This window comes from Hirundo rustica, chromosome 5 (assembly GCF_015227805.2).
Source record: "Hirundo rustica isolate bHirRus1 chromosome 5, bHirRus1.pri.v3, whole genome shotgun sequence".
Taxonomy (NCBI): Eukaryota; Metazoa; Chordata; class Aves; order Passeriformes; family Hirundinidae; genus Hirundo; species Hirundo rustica.
The window spans coordinates 6,310,626-6,330,051 of NC_053454.1; the positions used below are offsets into that span (position 1 = coordinate 6,310,626).

Here is a 19,426-nt window from a genome sequence, read left to right on the forward strand (position 1 = left end):
GGCTGTAGTTCCTGGGTTCTGTATCTTTGTTTTGCTTCTGTGGGCAGTGTTGCTCTTTGGATGGTTCTGTTTCTCCCAGTTCTGTGTGGGAAGCTGTGCAAACCTGTCAGAAAATCAGGTCTTGAAAACCAAGAAAGCTCACTCTGGTGATCCACATGGTGCAGCAGGTTGGGGAACCAGATATTTTCCCTACCATTCTTCTGCCCACCCATCCCTGCTAAAAAAACCAGCTTGGTGAGCGTGCCTATTTCCTAAACTGATGGAGACCCTCCATGCCAGTTTCTCAGCCAGCTGTTAGACAAGAAGATTGGTGTGACTCCAAAACTTTGTTGTAGGTTGTTGAGAGCCGCTACTGGATGTTTGATGCTTGATTATCTAGCAGTGGCAAGAGCAACAAACCTTCAGTGAGTGCTTGTGATGGAGACATTGCCCCAGAGAGTCTGTGGGCTGCAGAATCAGCAAAGTGCAGGCTTGCTCAGCACTCAGCACTGCCTGTCTGGCAGTTCATAAAAGTTATGTGGTAGCAATCAAAGGAAATTCCATGTTTTTCAAATGGGTTTCCGTATGCACTGATGCAATCAAGTCTCCCTTCTTTAAAACAGGAGTGAATTTTTTTTGCATTTTCAATCCCTTCTAAGACCAAACCAAAAGAAAGAAAAAAACCAATATTGCTAATATTTTAAGAAACAGCATTTTGAGTTATTCAGATTGTTTATAATTCAGCCATAAGGAAGTGAGACTGAATGATTTTTCCCTCAATATCAAAATCCAACAATATAATTTTAAAAACACAAATTTGGTCTTTCTTAATTAATTTGAAGGTCTTGTCTTTTACTTTCCTTTCTTACAAAGTTATTTTGTAAGTTTTTATATATATATATATATATATATGTGTGTGTGTGTGTGTGTGTGTGTGTGTATATACTAGTTGTTACTGTGCTTACAAATTTTCCTGAATTTCCTGGTGGACCTGGTATGATGTTTTCATGTAATCTTAATATCTGGTTAAGATATTAATCAGTTAGTCTTACACAGTCTGTTCCTACTCATTCTCCCTAATTCCTTGTCTCCAGTGCTGTGACAGAAGTCTCCCAAAGCCCAGTTTGTTCCTGTCTTCTGGATGTAAAAATCTAATGGGTTTGTTTTTCTACCTTATGATTTCCTTCTGAAAGCCACTGATTCTCAACAGTCCTTTATTAGCGGGAGTAAAAACTCTGTTCACAATTGCTCTAGTTACTGATTCAAGGGGGAGAAGAGATAAAAGAAAATGCTGCTGAGCTTCTGGCTGATTGCTGATGTTACAGGATTTTTCACCACAGATAAGGATCTTAGGAAATGGATTTTCTATATATTTCTTACGAGGAATGTTACTCTTTTTTCTTAATTTCCTCCTTAGGTGGATTTTCAAGATGTGCATGCCAGAACTGTGGCTGAAAGGAGGAGGGAAGAGGAGAAGCAAAAACGACTGGAGAACATTTACAAAGAAAAAGTCAAAAGAACTGAAAAAGAGATGGAAGGTTGGTTGCTTTGGTTCTTTTAGTGCATTTTTGGTTTGGTTTTTTGTTTGTTTTTTAAAGCAACCTTTTTAAAGGTTATGTAATTTCTGAGAAAAAAGCTATCCAATTCAGTAGAAAGAGATGGAAAAGGAGGAAAATCTTATCAAGATCTGGTCTCTGATTCAGTGAACTATGAGTGCATCACCCCAAGTAAACGAATCATGAGACTTTTTGGAGCTAGTGACTTAATTTCTGTTAGGCACAGACTTCCCAATGTTCCCAGACTTCCCTTGTTGGCCAGTGGCATTACTTATATACACAGTCATTGTGCTCCAGAAATGCAGGCAATGGTGTGTACAGGAATCCTGGATGCAGTGTAGGATAACTGTGAAAAGTGTCACAGTGCAGCTAGAAAATGTAACTGGGGCCTGAGTCTCTGAACTATATGTGCAAAGCAGACACACTTCTGTCACCCCAAATAACAACAGAGATAGTGAGTATATTATCCTGCAGTTATAAATGTTTATTTGATTAAATTACTTAGGTGTATGTAATGCTTGCAATTGTGCCTGCATTTATTCTGCATGATGGAAGTGTTTTCATGCAGGAGAGTGGAATTTTGAAGAGATTTAACTTTGTTAAAATAATTTGTATCAGTAGCATCTCTTCGAGCAATAACATACATTCATGGCTATTCCTACACACAGCTATAAAATTCATGGCTATAAAATGAATACCCACCAACATCACTAAGAATATCTTATTGAACCTGGTTTTCCTTCAAATTCTATTAAGCACTCGAGTCATCTTTACATATTGAAATTTTAGAGAGGATAAGGAAAGGAGGAGTCCTGATTCTACATGCCTGGCTCAGGAAATTCTAGATTTCTTGCTTAGGTATTGTCACTTTTATAAGGACAATTTCTTCAGAGGAGGAAGATCTGTATGGCTTAGCTGTCACTGGATAAATGGATTTCCCCTTTGGCAGTCATATTTGTTTCATACCTCTGTGTCTGCTCTGGAGACGTTAACATTTTACTGTATCTAACAATTTTATAAAACAATTGTGTCTTGATAGAAATGTCCCAAGAGATTGCTGACACACTGACAGAGATGGAAAACTGTTTCCAGCTTCTGATGCCAGATCCTTTCAATTTTGAGGTGAACGACATTGACCCGGAACTCAGCAAACAAACATCTGCTGCTGAGGCCAGACCTGCATCCCCCTTGTCGTCCCACGGGGAAGTTAACCCATCCTATCTGGGGTGCATGGATGATGAGCAGCCGTGCTGCAGCAAGGACATTCCTCCTGTTTCTCAGTGTGTTACAGCTGATGGAGACAAAGAGGCAGATGAGAACCCTGAGCAAAAAGAGCTGGATGGAGGCACCTGCTCGGACGTTCAGTGCAGTGGCCCTGCTCTCGATGACGATGATTACCAGACTTTTGTTAGGAACCATGGCCTTATTTCACATAAATATACTCTAGACCTTGAAGTCTCCACAGGTACCTGGAAAAATTTTTGACATATAGCTGGAGGCAGCCTTTCTCTGAAGTGTTTTGTGCTTTTGGTTTTGTTTCTGTTACATTTTGCTTTGGGATTCCTGGACACCACTTTGATTTTATTCTTTTTAATTTATTCTTTATTTTTCTGTTTCTGGTTCCTCTAGTAACTGTTCTTAGTTTTGGGTGCCCTTGTGCGTGATTAGCACATTTCATTAATTGCCTTTTAAGACTGGACTTTCGTACTAGTTGTTGCAAGCCCATTATAGCACTTCATAGTATCTATAATGAGTCTCTTGTGTTTAAAAAAATCTGTTTATCAAATACAATTTTTTTTCTCTTTGTTATTCACGTCTTTCTCTCTTTAGCTGGGGAATAAGCTGCTAGTGTAAAAATCTTAGAGTTGAATGTTTCTGAAACTTTTTCCTTGCAAAGAAGGAAGTAGTTTTGCTAGCAAGTGATTACAACTTTTTTTTTAATAACTTTGTTAGTGTGAATTACCTGTAGAAAAATCAGGATGGTTTGTGTTTTGGAAGTCTCTTACAATTCCAGTCCTAAGGGAATTCCATGTGCAGACAGTAAGGGTGATATCTGCTTCTCTGTTTGCTGACAACAATGGGTGAAAAATATAATTTTTACTTGGATAATGGCATACTTGGCTTCTTTGGCCATCAAGTCCCTGTTACTACCCAGGATAGGGATTATTTTGTATTGCATATGAAGAGATTGGTACATTAAGGCCCAGTTCATTTGACCTAGGGACAAGATGTAATATAAAAAGTGAGACTGAACTGGTCTGTGGTTATTTGGTGATTCCTTAGTAATGATGGCTTAACAACTCTTTCTGGCATGCTGGACTGAGCACTTTTCATATTTTCCTTAGATTTTTTGAATGTGTGGATAGTAATAGAATAATTAATACTGGACGGAGAAGCATTCTGATGTTTGTAACTTGCCCTGAAGTGATCAAATGTCTTGAAAAGAGTAATTTGCCTTCTTTAGCTCCTGTAGTGAAGATACCATAAATGTAATGCACTAACTCTTTTCCCCTGTTTTGAGCAGATATAAAAGTGCAAGAGAATGAAGATAATACTGCCATCATAAACAGTGTCATGGATGCTCACAAACTTCTGAAAAATAAGTTCTGGCCTTCTGTGCAATCCTGGATTCAGGTGGGATAAAGAGATAATTCTTTTTTCTTCATTTTTTAAATAAAAAAATAGTAAAACCAGGACTGGGCTACAGCAAAGCTTGAGGGAGAGTGAGCCAAAGGGAAATAATGGTTGAAGAAACAGAAGCAATTAGAGGAGAGTTCCATTTCCGTAAGGGTGGACTAAAGGAGACTGCAGGAGCTGTGTAGCTTGTTTGGTAGCTCTCAGCCTTGAGTGTGGTACCTATAGGCCATTATTTGTTATTTTTTAAAGACAGGTAAAACTTGGCTTCTTTGCAAAGTCCTGAAGTAAAACACAGCTTATTTTTGCTAGACATCTCTCTGTCAGGTTAGTAATAACTGTTCATTCTTTGGTTTCACTAGTTGATGTTAGTTTTTATAGTCTAGATAGAAAAAGAATTGGCTGCACTAATTGTCACTTGTGAAACAAAGGAATTTGTGACATTGTTTCATTAATTATGAGGGAAAACTGGATTTTTTTTTTTTTTTTGGCTGAGACTTCTAGAAGCGAATAAGAATATTGTTTTCTTGGTTTGCAGCTACTTACCAGAGCAGGAATCGATGATGATAGGCTAAGATGTGCCATTGAACTCAAGAATAAATTGGAGACAGCTATGAAGAAATACAAAGAAATTAACATTTCCTTTAAAGCAAGAAAAGGAAAGGAGGTGAGTTTCTTAAAATTCTGTTTTACTAGAGAGGACTGTTAGTAAAGCTTACCTTGTATGCAGAAAAATGCTCTTTCTCTTAAGCCCTAACCCAGGAAACTTTTCAACACAAGTTTTATTGTAAAGTACAGTAATTCAGCTGATTGTAGCTTCCCTCAAGGAGCAGTAAACACCTGTATAATATTCCAGGGGCCTGGTTATTAGACCAAAACTGTTCAAAGCATCCCTTTTGTTGTATAGGATAGAGAAACAGATTTTGCTTCCTCTTAGTTGCTTTATGTGTAACACTGTTAAGTCCTCAGCTTCTTTTGTGCATATTTCTCAGCAGACACTGTACTTTTCATGTCCTTTCACAGCTTGCTAAATTCTGAGAGTCTCTCAGTTCAGGAAAGTAGTTTTTCTGCTTTGTAGCATTTACTCTGTACTAAGCGTGTAATGTGATTAAGGTTATCATAGGAAAATTTAGAGCATCAAACTATTTCAAAGAGATTAACTACTTATGACAGTTCTTGTGAAGTAGGTAGACTTTGTGAATAAACAGAGGCTGAAATATCAAATACATTATTCAGATCCAAAAAGGAGTCTATGGCCTGTTTATGTAGATAAACAGCAGAGCTGCTCCATGGTACTAATTTCTGTTTGCTGTCATGAAGTTAAATAACTGTGTAGCATGACACGAAAATAAGTGATTTGGGTCCGAGTCCAGACTAGAGTCTGGTTTGGATTTACTGGGTTGTAAAGGTTTGATCTGGACTTGAGCTAAATTGTGTAGCCTCATTTAGCCATGACTGTGTGTTGTAGATTTTGCCTTCATTGTACAAATGAAGCTAAATCAAGATTAATCTGGTTCATCATCTTAACGCCTCTTGATGTGCCACACCAGTCAAAAATGCCAACTCTGAATGAAAAGTACTGCAAGACTGTCTTGTCAGAGGCTTTTGTCTCCAGTGAAATATGTGTGCTACCTTTATGCAACCAGCTATGAAGGAATCCAGACATCTGCTGTCATTCCTGCCATTTGCTTGACAGGACTTCATTTGCTGCACCTCTGCATGGAATATTGGTTGCTATATTTCTTGTAAGATATAAAAGACCTTCAAGCCTTGATTTTCTTGTGTGTGTGTGAATGTGTACACGTGTGTGTGCTTAGAGTGATATTGTTACCACTTATGAGAGTGACCAATGCTATCTCTATGCTTACATAGCATCTTCAGAACTAATACCTATATTAATTTGAAAGCTATTAAATCCCATTGCTAAAAGGGCAAAAAGATAGGAGGCACATAATGCTCAAAATACTTTCAAAATGAAGCAATGCAGACTGAGTTAACTTAGGCATTGAAAACAATATATAAATATTCCTAGGGTTTCTCTCCAGTGGAAAATAACCAAATGTAAAGTTAGTGTTGAGTTATTTAAAATTTATAACCTGAACATAGAGAGCTTTGTACAGCAGAAGGAAACTGCATAAATTATGTTTTATTCATGTGTCAGATGACTTTATTGAAATGTAAAAACATGGTAAATTAGGAGTCTAGCAGAACAAAATAAACAGAATCTCTTATGCCATGGTTATTAAATCCCAATCTGTCAAATATTTACATGTCAGCATGTGAAACACTGCACACATTTCCTCTTTAATTGAGCATTGCTGCCTGTGTTAGGTGTTGTGCCTTTATTCAGGCATCCTCATGTCCTTGGAGCTGTAGCTCTTGCCATGCCAAAGTTTTGCTGTCTTCTGAATCTCTAAAGCCAAGAGAAGTGGAAGAAGGAAAGCCTGTCTGTCCTTCAAAGCCCTGGCTCCCAGGCACCCTGTCCTGCCAAAGCTTGACAGATGTGACTTTTTGGGACAGATGTGACACATGGGACCAGCGAGGGCTGGACCTGCTCGTGTGGAGATGAGCACACCTGGGCAGTGAAGGGGAGTGTTCAGCAAGCAGAGAGGCAGATTGTGAATCAAGTGGCTGAGTGCAGCGGTCCCATGTAAACTGGTTTGTGGGTGCTCTGTGCCATCTCTGTGTTTGGGTGGCGTGGCAGTTCTGGTGATGCACTCTGAGGCAGCTGTATCCTTAACTGGAGAATGTAAAGGTGAGTTGTTTGTGTACTTGCTCATTTCAACTGTCATGATCCTTCACCACAGCAAGTCATTCTTTGGGGAGGGAGTGGATTTATTTAATTAGCAAACATAAAACAGTGATGGGGTCTTGGCAGCTTGGCTGGGGACTTGGGCTTTCCCATTCTTCTGGGACTTTTTGCATTATTTTTGTGCTCAATCTCCATGCTCCTGTGGTCACTGATTTCCCCTCTTTGCATCTGTTCTATTCTGTGCTTTGGTGCTGTTCTGTCTGGGAGCAGAGGAAGTAAGGGCTTTACCCATCCTCAGACTGAGATCAGAAAAGTTGATAAAGGGAAGGGTTTAGTGAGAGACAATGAAACTGGAGATTTATTACTGTGAACTCTACCATAACTCTCAATCCCACAGAGATTTAAATTGCTATTTTAAAGAGGGAACATCCTGGGGTGCCTTGCCACAGCCATGTGTCATTGCTGCTCTTTTTTAGCTGGTCAGTTATACATGGATATGACTGAAATGCAAATGATTGTATGTATCTGGAGTAATTCTTGATGCTGCAGTTTAATATCAATATACCAACAGTGTAGTTTGATGTAAATTACACTGAGAGCAAGATTCCTGGCCTGATTCCACAGAAGAAATATTTGCTTGGTTCACAAGGTGCGTGCTTTTGGCAATCCTTATTATTACATCCATGCTTTCCATTGTTTCTCATTTAATTTTCCATATCACAGAGCACAAGCCTCCAAGGCAGGAGCCTTTGGCAATCAGAGCCTGTTACACAATTAGCACAAGTTACTTTCTCTGAAGTTCTTTTTACCTTTATCTTTACTGAAAAATGGAGAAGTCAAACCGCTTTGCAAACCCCAGGAGAACTTTCTGGAGGTTTAGGGAACTTCCCTTATACAAAGTCACTTGAAGGAAAGCACGGAACTTTTTACTGCAAGACACTTTGACTTAAAATGGTTTATAGTGACATGAGCTATAACCACTTCTTTATTTTCTCTTCCATGAGAGTGAAGAACACAAACTGTCAGAGAGTCTTAATTTCAAGGAGGGTCATCATTTCTATGTGACACTTACACCCTGCCAGCACGAGTAGCCTGTGTTTTGTGCTTGCCTCTCAGCAGCTATAGGAGGAGAGAGAACAGAAAAACAAAGGTTATCCTTTGACTGTCTAGAAACAAATCCCTTGCAGCAGATTTTATAGTTATTAATACATCCCAACTGCCCAGTCCACACATTCCCCATTCCCACTGCTGTGCCCCCAACAGATCAGAAGTCAAGGCATTTCTTACAAGCTGTTACTTTTTCAAACGGGTGGAGGGTGGACAAAAAAGAGTTAGTGTATTGATCAAAGGCAAATGAGTTTTTGTGTGCTTACACAGGTTACATTCACTGTAGTTAAGTCTTGTTTGAGATGTCAGTCGGGTTTCTGACAGGAAATTAATTTTGAGGCTTTTGAAATTAATTTTTCTGTCAGTCTGGGTTCTGGCTGAATCCAGGTGAAGAGGGTGGGAGCTGTAAAAAGGCTTTGATTTTACGGTACCAGGATGCTCGGGCATGGCCCTTTCTTCTCCGAGCGCCTGCTCGGGATAATTCCAGTGCCCAGTAGAGGGAGTGCAAACTGCACGCTCTGCGTTGTTCTCCTTGCCACCTTGATCCAGCGCCAGCCATCTGCTCCGTCTGTGTTTTCAGGTAAACTTACTACAACAGTAACCTACCAGAGACACTTCAAGTTATTTCGTGACTCTATGAATTATTGGAAAAGTACAGCTGTAATTATTGACTTAGATTGGTGTTTAAAGAGACACTACGGTTTCCAGGCTTCTGATTCTTTTGCAGGAATAACTTATGATCTTGTTCTTAAAAAATTTTTTTTTGGTTGGTTAAAAATATATTTGTTTCTCAATGTCTTCTTCCTTTTCTTATAATACTGGATTTTAATATTTTTCTTGTTTAATATCTGATGTGCTGATTAGATGCAAACGATCTTGCAGTTTTAGAGAGGATGAATACGTACTGTATTTTAAATCATGCACACTACCTTTCACTTACCTCCTTTCCATAAAAAATTACCCATTAGGAATACTTGAAATCCTGACATTGTTACTAGAAATGTAGCTCATTAGCTTGTGTAATTACCATGGGAAGCTGTGGAAGGTTTCGAATTCAGGCTAGCTAAAACTTGGGCAGACAGAATCCAGGAGGAAAGATGATGTGAGAAACATCCCATTCATGTGTCTGTCAGCAGAGGAATCATTTAACAGACTTGTTACACTTGGAATTTTAAATTTCAAATTACATTAACAACCAGGGATATATAGGTTTTCATTAACTGTATTCATTGCTTTTTGTTTCACCTTTCCTTATCTTCTGTCAAATCTAAGCATGCGCTTGGATCTTGATTTATTCGTGTACTTAATTTTATCCATGTGAAACATCTGGTTGAACTCGATAATGCCATTAATAATTAGATTTGGAGGAGCCTGTCCTTGTGTTGTCCAGAATCTTCTACTCAAACCTCACTATAATAAAAGTCAGATTTTTTTCAGAAAGTGTAATGTCACAAAATTGTTACAAATTTACAATTTAATATTTTCTGCTAATTATTTACTCCAAAAATACATTTAAAGGTTACAAATTTAATATGTTTTAAATTAAGCCGTGAGTTCTGCCAATCACTTGGTTACAAGACTTGCTGATTTTTTTTTTCCCATGTCTTCAACTACAGTTTGGCATTTTAGCAATTCTAATGAGTTATTTCTACCTAATCACTTTGTGGCTTATATAACCAGCTCTTTTCGAGTCTGTCTTTTTGCTAAGTTAGTGCCTGCTTTAGAAGAAAAAAAAAGCTGCACTTGAATTTTAGGTTTCTTCTGCTTCTGTAGCCATAGAGAATCCAGTCCTGCTGACAGCTTTCTGTGACAGCTTCCTCTACTCCAATCCTTACAGTTTTTTCCTCTTGTTCATTTTAGAGAAGTTGTTTCTGGGGGTTAGGTAATTGTCCTCAGTGATCCTTCACAGTCCCTGAAACCACATTTCCTAAAACATGCTCAGACCATGCAGCAAGAGAGACACTTTTGTAGAGAAGTCTTTTCCCCAGGTGTTGCTTTTTAACAAAAACCCCAACTCTCAAGAAAAGATTGCCCTTTGAAAACTGAAAGCATTTCATTTTAAGATTTAAATGGTAACTTGATGTTGATTTTTAGTATTTTTTCTATAGAGACGTATAGAAATATTTGATAACTACGCCAGCGTTACACCTAAAGATGTTCTTTACCAGATTTTATACATTGTTAGCATGTAATGTGGTTGGAATAAATAATAAAATTTATTAATACTTATATGATCAAATTGGTAGCCCAGTCAACATTTAAATGTTGGGGTTTGGTTTTTTTTGTTTTTTTTTTGTCTAGGTAATATTTATCAAAAAAGCCAGGTCAACCATAACTGTAAAAAGTAAACACAGGATATTAAGTAGGTAATACAGATACTTAATGCTTCCTCTTCCCTCCTCCCTATTTTAATTGGTGTTATTTTTCTTGTCATGTTTGTCATGTTATTATTATTTCTGTTAAACGTTTCTTTTGTAACCACTTTTCAACTAAAAGAGCTTTCTATTTTTTAAGTTTTATTAGGCTCAAGGACTGATATAAAACCACTGTAAAATTAGCCCTCAGAGCTGCACTCCCTTGTTGAAGTGTCTGATCAGCTGGGTGATGGGTTTGGTTGGGTTTGTTTCTTCCCGAGAGCTGAATGTTGCTCTGGTGTGTTTTATGCTTTGCCCTGGCCGTAGCAGCCTGCTATGAAGTTATTAAAAATATCTTGTTATGCAGATCGAGCCATGAATTCTTCAGGTTGTCACTGTGACGACCTCTGATCCCCATCTGATTCGCAGGTCGCACAATGCAATTTGGAGCTCTTCTAATAGAGTGTAAAATAAAGTAGGATGTCTCCATCATCACGTTAACCCTTATGTTAAGTATTTAAGTTTTTCAGGCCGAAGGGTCATCTCCCTTGATTCATCTATGAATACTGAGCAGTGTGTGCTCTGTAAGCAGGAGGTATAAATTTGCTTCCTGCTTTTTGTCCATCCTACCATAAGAGGGGAAATAGTATATTGAAATGAATTTTTTGGTGAGGTTCATAGAGGTACATTGCTAAATGTGTATTTACAAAAATAGAAAAGGAAGAAAATTTTTAGGCTTGAAACATATATTAATGCATTTAAATTTAGCTGATGAGCAGTATAAAAGTAAATATATTCACATCTAAAGTATCCTTGTACCTGAAATCCACAATCAGAAATACATGTAAGCTTATGCGTGTCTTGCATAGAATAATTTGTTTACCTGTCTGTAATAAATTAGGTTTATTTAATTGAGATGTGTATTTACCTGTTATTGTTAGACTTGGAAACCTTCACTAGTTTAACTAAAACTGCTACATCTCCCCTGAAAGTGATACTTTATGAAAAATGTGGACTGTGCAAAAGAACTTGGCCTTTCTGATGTACCTACTTAAGGATTAAGATGATTTATGCCAATGCTTATTGTTGATTTTGGTGGATGGTAGGAGCTCAAGTAGTGAGGTATGAAAATACATCTAAGGACACATCTTGAGTGGTTATTGCTAAAGAAATACTAAACTTGCTTTGCAATCTCTTCCTGAGGTAATAATTTTGTCCAGTGTACCAGTTTTCTAGACTGTCTTTTCTTTGCTGTCCTCTGAAAGCATCCTGTGAAGCCACACACTGGTGTCTGCTGGGTCTATTGGAACCTTGCAGCTTTTTCTGCAAGGATTCATGAACATGCAGAGTCTTTTGAACTGATTTTTGAGCTTGCCCCTCCTGGACTTGCTTTAGGGAAAAACTGGTTCATCAGGTATTTGTTATATTGCTAAAGCAATTTGGAGCAAGGCATGCTCCTTCTCCAGTGTACTTTGGCTAAGTGTTGGGCTGGAACCCTTTAAGCATTTTGGCTAACTCCTGGAAACCAGGAAATCAGATGAAAAGTGCATTCCTAAATAAAAGTCAGCCTGGCCAAGATGCTTATGTGCTGTTGAGCAACTACACATAGAATGAATGGTGATACTTTTACGGGTGAACATAAAATGTGCTTTGCTTGGACTACATATCTAATTTGCAGTCATCGGGGTTTGAATTTATGTTCATATCACAAAGTGAAGGGGAGGGAGGGTGTGTGGGAGGTTCTTATAAATACAGCTCTTTTAGTAGTTTGTGTTTTCCTTGTGTTGCACATGAGGAAACTCAAGCATGGTTCTAAAATCTGTCCAAATGCCAGCGCTTATTTCCATGTCAGTCTGTGTTGGATGATATAAAAGAATGGAAAAGGAGGAACATGTCTTTACATTAAAGATGCACTGTTTGACTATTCAGTTTCTATTACTGGCACTAAAGATTTTTACCCCAGTCACTGTTTTCTTACATAACACATATCCAAATTTCATTTAACATGACTGAAGTACGTTTTGTGTTGCAGTTGAATAAAAAATGCATGTGCTTAAGGTTGCCCCTCTAACTAGGTTCCACAGCAATAAATATTCTGGTTCCCTAACCAAAATCTTCCAGAAAAATATTTAGTTGGCTTTGAGTAGATGCACATGAGATATTGGCATGGTGGAATAATTTGCAAGATCTTTCAGTGAGGGTATTAGCATATAAATAGCAGATGCAATGACGACCATCACAGCTGAGTACATTTAATTTTTAGTTTATAAGATAGAATGGGTTTTTAAATGCATAGCCATCAAGCCTGCTGAAAGACAAATGAAGTTTAGAGTTCACTTGTCTAAGGATGCCTTACATCATTTCTTTTTTTTTTTTAGAAAAGGGAAACAGGCATGCATAAAACTGAACAAAAGTGATTTCTTGGGTGAAAAGTAATTGAGATTGCAAACCAAGTTAATTAGACCTTGCAAAATTTATTTAATGGTCCCAGCTGTAGTTTGCAAGTGGTGTTTTAGTGAGTAGATATGACTTCTTCGTGTGCTATCTTTTCTCTTCCTTCTTTTTCTAAAATAATTAGTAGTGGCTGTACATCTAGTCCTATAAACTGATTGCATTGTGTATTTCAGTAATTTTATTGCTTGCTTTAATTATGATTGCAGAGACTCGGGTTTTTAAATCCTCTTAACAGAATGTAGCGGCCAATTTGTATAAAAGTGAGAAAAGGACCGAGGGCTTTTCTTCACATCTTTCCAAGTGTTGTGTGGAACACGGAGGCTTTTTTCACATTTATTACTGTTTGGGCTGGATGAGCAAGGCCTTTAACTGGGGCTCTGGTTGCACTGAGCTGCACTAACAGATGGAGGCTGTTGGAGCGTTGACTGCAAAGTAAAAGAAACAGTTGCATTTCTACTGGCATCCAGTGTTTTTTCCAGTTTTTTTTGATAAGGCAAAGTGACGAGGAAACATCTGTTTCTTCAAGTTTTTTTGATGAGTTAGGGAGAAAATGGTTTGATTGCACTTGTCTAGTTGGACTAGTCAGCACTATTTTAAATTTTTAGTGAAAAATCTGGAGGATTGTGAAGATGTTCTAAGTGATCACAGTGAAAATAATGCATGTATGTTTTCTGTCTTTTTTTTAATCGTATTCTCATATGTAAGTCCAGCTCAAGAATCTGAAAATTGGCTAGCTAAGTCCTATTTCTTCTCACAGAAATATAGATAGTCAGTGAGAAACCAACACATAGTTTTGCAAACACATCATTCTGTGACTTAGATAAATAAAACCAGAAATAAATACCAGCATTTTAGAGGAGATTACCAGGCTAAAAATTCCCTTTCCCATGGAATTTGAGGAGCAGTGGTGGTGCAAGCAGCCTCTGATTCTGGGGATCTGGTCTCCCTTCAGGTGGACCATTCTCTAGTAACAGAGAGGGCATCTGGTATAAGAATGTGAGAGTGAGTTTCCTCATATCACCTGATAATTAGAATGGATTTGAAACCAGGAGCTTTTTTCTCACATTCTTTGACAGGTGATTGAGAAACAAGCAGTTGTGTGACTACCTATCTTCAAGGTATTTAATCTTGTACACTACAAGGAAAGCTTTACATTGTGGTATTTATCACTCACTCTTATACTTCCCCCTTCAGACATGGTACACTAGAAATTTCATTTTGTTTGTGTCTGTCTTAGCCTCTTTTTTCATGGTTGCAAGTACCTTAACTCCTCATTCCTATAAGGATTATAATTTACTTAATGGGCCACTTAAAACTGTTGTCTTAAATATTTATTTCTTCTGATTTAATGGTGGATTATTTAATTTTTTTTTATTGATTGAAAAGTTTACCTATAGTAGAAACATGGAAAGGAGGTGGTTGAACTTTCCTACTACATCTGTAGAAATTGCTTTTGGAGCTGTCTTCATGCTTGAAAAGTGGAACTTGAAAAGAAACCCATACTTTTCTAGTTACTAATGTTGCCCATGAGCCCTCCAACTTTCTCTAGCAAGGAAATGGAACAAACCAACATAAATGGGGTAGTTCTGATAAAGTACCACTGGAATGAAGTCAAATGAGACATAACTACCTGCTATTACTGTGCAACTTCTTGAATTTCCAACAGTGACAACGTGAATATTTTAAAGTAAAAAGATAACTTATTTATCTTGTTAAGGATTTTATCAAGATAAAGACTTTATGTCTGTTTGAAGAGAAAAGAGGGCTTAATTCCTGCTAGTTGGCTAAGCAGTTAATTTTTTTTTTTTACAGGAAATCTAGATTTAATAGAAGACCCCAGGGAAATTCAAGGGTGTGAACAATACGCATAATATTTTATGAAAATGACCCCCATATTTAAAATCTGGCATTATATGTTATGCATTGTAGCACCAAGTCCACATCTACCTTTTAGAAAATTAAAACACATAAATTCTGTTTAGTGTTTGATATGTGCTGCACTAGCTGAAAGCCATAATGCCCCTAAAACCTTGGGTTGCTTTTCACCTTTCATAAATTCCTGGGTAGATTCTATACAAAAAATAATTTTCAGCTCCGTGGCTCATTGTTATTCAAACTTGATTGATTGTCGTCATTTACTCAGTGAGGAAGTTAAGTGCTCCTGTCATTTCTGAAGAGTATAATTGGGACGTTTCACAGGTCAGCGGTAGTGACAGGTTTCCCTTTTGATTAGTGTTAGACTGATAACAAAAATTACAGTTTTCTATGATTAATGTTTTCTATAGTACTCGAATGCACAGTTCATGGATTGTACCTAAACAAAGTGAATTTGCATCTGATTATGCCTTTTCTCTGTCAGGCTTTTCACGTGCTTTAAAGTTTTAGATCATGCAGGTAATAGAGCAAAGTTGCTTCCAGTGCAGTTTTCAAGTGAAGTCCACTGAATTTTAGTATATTACCATACAGAGAGATATGTGCCTCGAGTGATATGAACAAATTAGGTGAAATTTCAATTAAAGATAGTACTCTGCTTTCCCTCTAGTCCTCTCAGATATGACATGCAAGGAAGTACTGGTATTATATCCCTGCTATTTTAGGTATAATCTGGCAACTTAAGTTAAATGATGAAGCTGGACTGAGTATTTTTCTCCTGCTAGTTTGACACTATTTCTCTTGTTGCTTAAACCTGTTGCTGTTTATTTGTTTACAGTCTGAGTAAAAACTAAGGAAATAAACTGAATTTACTTTCCCTGTTTTATGTTGTGAAAGTTAGTCAGTTTGTACATTAGGACACAAAGTTTTAGACTAAGATCGTCTATGACAAGTTTTATCTTGGTGAAATCTATTTTTAAGAGCTAAGTAAGAAATGGAACCTAAGTATGAGAATTATGATGTCCTGCTTGTAGCTGGAGAATTTCTGGAAGTTATTTGTTGGTGGTTACTGCCAAATTTGAATTGTCCCTAACAGATGAAAAGGGAATGACAACACCAGCAGAATTTCAAAACCAAAGTACAAACCAACTTCCCTTCCATCTCTAGGCTTCTTCAGATGTGCAGTAGAAAACATTATTTTTTTTTCTTTCTAAGGGCCATCAGGAATGTCTTCTAAAGTTGTAGTTTTCAGACAGATATTTCAGCTTTCAAATCCAATGGTGTTGGGAGTTTGTAATTAGTGGTGGAACAATTGATCCTTTCTTTGATTAGAACTCTATTTTGGTTTCTGCTGAGGAGGTCAGGCTCAGTGTGCTTCTGTCTTGGCTGGGCCAGGTATGGCCTGCTTTCCTTTAGATCAGGAAAAATGATTGTAGTGGGAAACAAAAAGCAAACCAAGAGTGCAGGATCCACCAGCAGAGCCTGAATGTTGGCAGCTCTCAAGGGAGGAATAATTGGGCTGAGACTGCATTGGGGTCCTTACCTGTCTTTGGCAGCAGGCTGCTCTCAAACATGATTGCCCTGAGACTTTATTTTAAAATGAAAACTAATTATGTGTTCCCCAGTAAGAATGTCATAGTAAATCAGCTCTTGTCATGGGGACAGTAAATCTGGGGTTTTTTTCCTCTTCTTTTTCACTGGAACTGCAGCTTTCTTAGATCAAAGTAACTTTTGAAACAAAGGGAAGAATCTTACTTCTAACTTGTACCACCCATTCATTATGTTTTAATGTGTATCTGTGTACTAATATCAATTAACATTTTTTGTTAGAAATTAATACAGCCAACAATTAATTATGGCCAGAAAGAAATACTGATTTTTTAAAAAAGTTATTATTTATTTTAATTTTCAAACTGTGTTTAATAAACCAAGATTAGCTGTTAGATTTTTGGCTTCAGAGTATATGTATGATTTAAAGAACTCAGCTGTGACACAAGATTAGGGTAGTGAATTAGATTGGGAAAATTCTGCTGCAGGCAAAACCTGCAGTATCTTCTGGTGCTTCTAACAATGAGTAGTTGGTATGAATATTAACAGAAGCCTGGTGCACTAGAATACAGAAGTAAAGAACACAGCTGAAAATAGTGAAAGTTATGCTATTCCTTATCGTTGCTTTGGGTTGCTGCAGTGAAGTGCAAAAAGTGATAGCCTGTGCTAAGGCTAGATTTAGTGAATACCTCTTACTATTTCCTCGTTAAAGCACATGGCAAACATACAATAAAGTGCTAATTATGTTGTTGGCAATGAGGTGACTCTGAATGTGGGCAAAGGAAGTAAAGCATAAAGACTCCATCATTGTTGCCTTTTGGGGGTAGTTGACACTTGCTTTTTTAAAGCTCTGATAGTACAGGCCATGTGTGGTGACACAGATTCTTTTAGCTTATGTGCAATTTAGAAATAAAAATAATTTTCAGCTATGGAATAAGCTTAGAAAAAGTATAGATTTGATGGCACATATGCAGCAGTTGCTAGCTAATATTGTATATAGGAAGCCACTTATGTGGATGAATTATACTGGTTAGTTAGATCTCCATTTGGGGTCTTTTTGCCTACTCATAGATCCTCAATTTCAGGCTGCAAGACAGACCAAGTGCACATTTAAGAAAATCCTGTTTTTGTTGTCTTCACCAGAGTAGTGTGTGCTGTCTGGTGGTATAAATGGTTGGGATGTACCAAATCAGTTAACAGATGGATGTGTCAAATTATTCTTACGTTGTTGTGAAGGAACACACTGAACCATTGTAGTATACAGATCTGAATATTCTTATTTGGGTCACTATTAGCTTGCCCATCATCAGCTTCCCCTCCTGTCTGCCTGCTCTGGTTTTCAGCTCTTAAACAATGTGTGATACCATTTAACATGCCACAGATTATTTGGTGCTGCTAAATGAGTCAAATCATCCAAATGAGAAGAGGTAAGACTGTAATTTGCTCATTAAGTCAAAATCTCGATGTTATTTTAAGATTTTTTGGTCTTATTTTATAGCTTCACACTTTCTCAGACTTCACCAACTGCATGTGTTGTAATGGATAAAAGGAGCTTTAAAGAAGCCCTTAGGATAGTGTATGGCTTTAGAGATAAAATGTTCAGCAGATAAAATGTTAAGGCCTAATCTTAGATAAAGATTAAATACATATTTAGGGAAATACTTTTGACATAGAGAAGTCTCAGTAGGGCTATCAGGATGTCTGCAAAATATTTTCAATGTGAAGGGAAATGAAAAACAGTCTTTACATTAATATAAAGAGAAAATAACCCCAACAAAAATATCTCTGTAGATGAAAGCCTCGGATGACGATGACGACGATGAGGATGAAGATGAATTTGTGGAGGTCCCTGAGAAGGAAGGTTATGAGCCCCACATTCCAGACCACCTGCGTAAGGAATACGGTGAGTTTGCCCAGCTGTGACAGGCTCTATCCCTGCATGTTACTGCTGCACTAAGGTAAATAAACAGCTGTTCTGAAGTAATAAAGTGATCAGCGGTGTGGGTAATCTCTGCCTGCTCTGAGGAAGTCATTACATGGACACCGGAGCAGTGATTGGCTCTGGATAAACAAATACTTTTAGGAGCAAGAGCAACTGAGATGAGCAGCTTATTTCATTCCATCATCTTCCGTGGGAGTTCAGAGCAAGAAGCAGCACCCCGTGTGCTTGTCAGTGTGCAGAACAAATGCTGGGAGTGAGGGGATTGCAGAGTCAAGTTGACAGTGAGCCTGAATATTACAAATACTGGTGCCAGTCTGGTGAGCTGGCACAAGGTCCTGTTCCATCACCTGCATTAGTAGCAGCTGGTTATGCACAGCCACTTCCATAGAATGGCCAACTTAGAGCTCTGTAGAGTGGCTCTTTTTGTTTAGGTATTGCTGTCAAAAGATGTTAAATGCAGCTCTGCCTTCAGGTGCCACAGAGCACATACCGGATGACAAATTCTTGTTGAAAGTATTTTTAAATACTTGTTGAAAGTAATTTTTAAATGAAGTTATACTTACTGTGTGTTTTTGTGAAATTGAGAGTAATGTTACTGAGAAAAGTTCATCTTAATTCAACTTCAGTGCATTACTCCTTGTCCTTTGTACCTCTTGCTTAGTAAGTCTGCAGCTTTACCTCTGTATAACTCCGTATGTTCGAGGATTCACAAGACTTTAGTACATTGTAGGGAAGGGTAGCTGCCATCAAAAAGCTCTAAAACCTGTAAGAAGCATCTTGCTCCTACATTTGTGCATGAGTATTTGTGTAAGACTGGTGCTGTGGCTTTTTCAATCCTGCTGATGCTTATTTTTCCCATTTCTGCAGTTTACCTCATAAAAGTCAGGCTGCAGCTACCACCTGGAACTCGTTTTCCATATCTTTCACAGGAGCCTAAGTAATCCTAACATGCAAAAGTTCTGTTTATACTTCCCAGCTTCCACTGGAAGTGAAATGTATTCATCTCTTCCCTTTTATCCCATCTTCCTCGTGGACACACATTTTTAAAAAATAAAGCGCCTTACCAGCCTTTGTATCACACTAATGCAATACTTGGCTGCTATTTGAATTCCTTCTTATAGGAAAGGATAAAAGAAGAAGCCTGCTATCTACTCAGGGATATTTTAAAAATCTATATAAAATGGATTAAGAAATTCCCAATTTGTATTTAAACTATTGCTGATAGGAA

The 19,426-nt window shown here is 37.7% G+C and overlaps 1 protein-coding gene across 1 annotated transcript in view; it reads left to right on the forward strand.

The window, feature by feature from the left end:
• The window catches only part of UVSSA (UV stimulated scaffold protein A), a 44,179-nt gene that overhangs the window by 2,821 nt on the left and 21,932 nt on the right, over positions 1 to 19,426 (forward strand). Inside the window, exons 3-7 of the mRNA XM_040065345.1 lie at positions 1,397 to 1,517; positions 2,575 to 3,000; positions 4,060 to 4,169; positions 4,708 to 4,836; positions 18,048 to 18,159. Of these exons, the coding sequence (XP_039921279.1) occupies positions 1,397 to 1,517; positions 2,575 to 3,000; positions 4,060 to 4,169; positions 4,708 to 4,836; positions 18,048 to 18,159 (898 nt within the window). The remainder of the gene's footprint in view (positions 1 to 1,396; positions 1,518 to 2,574; positions 3,001 to 4,059; positions 4,170 to 4,707; positions 4,837 to 18,047; positions 18,160 to 19,426) is intronic.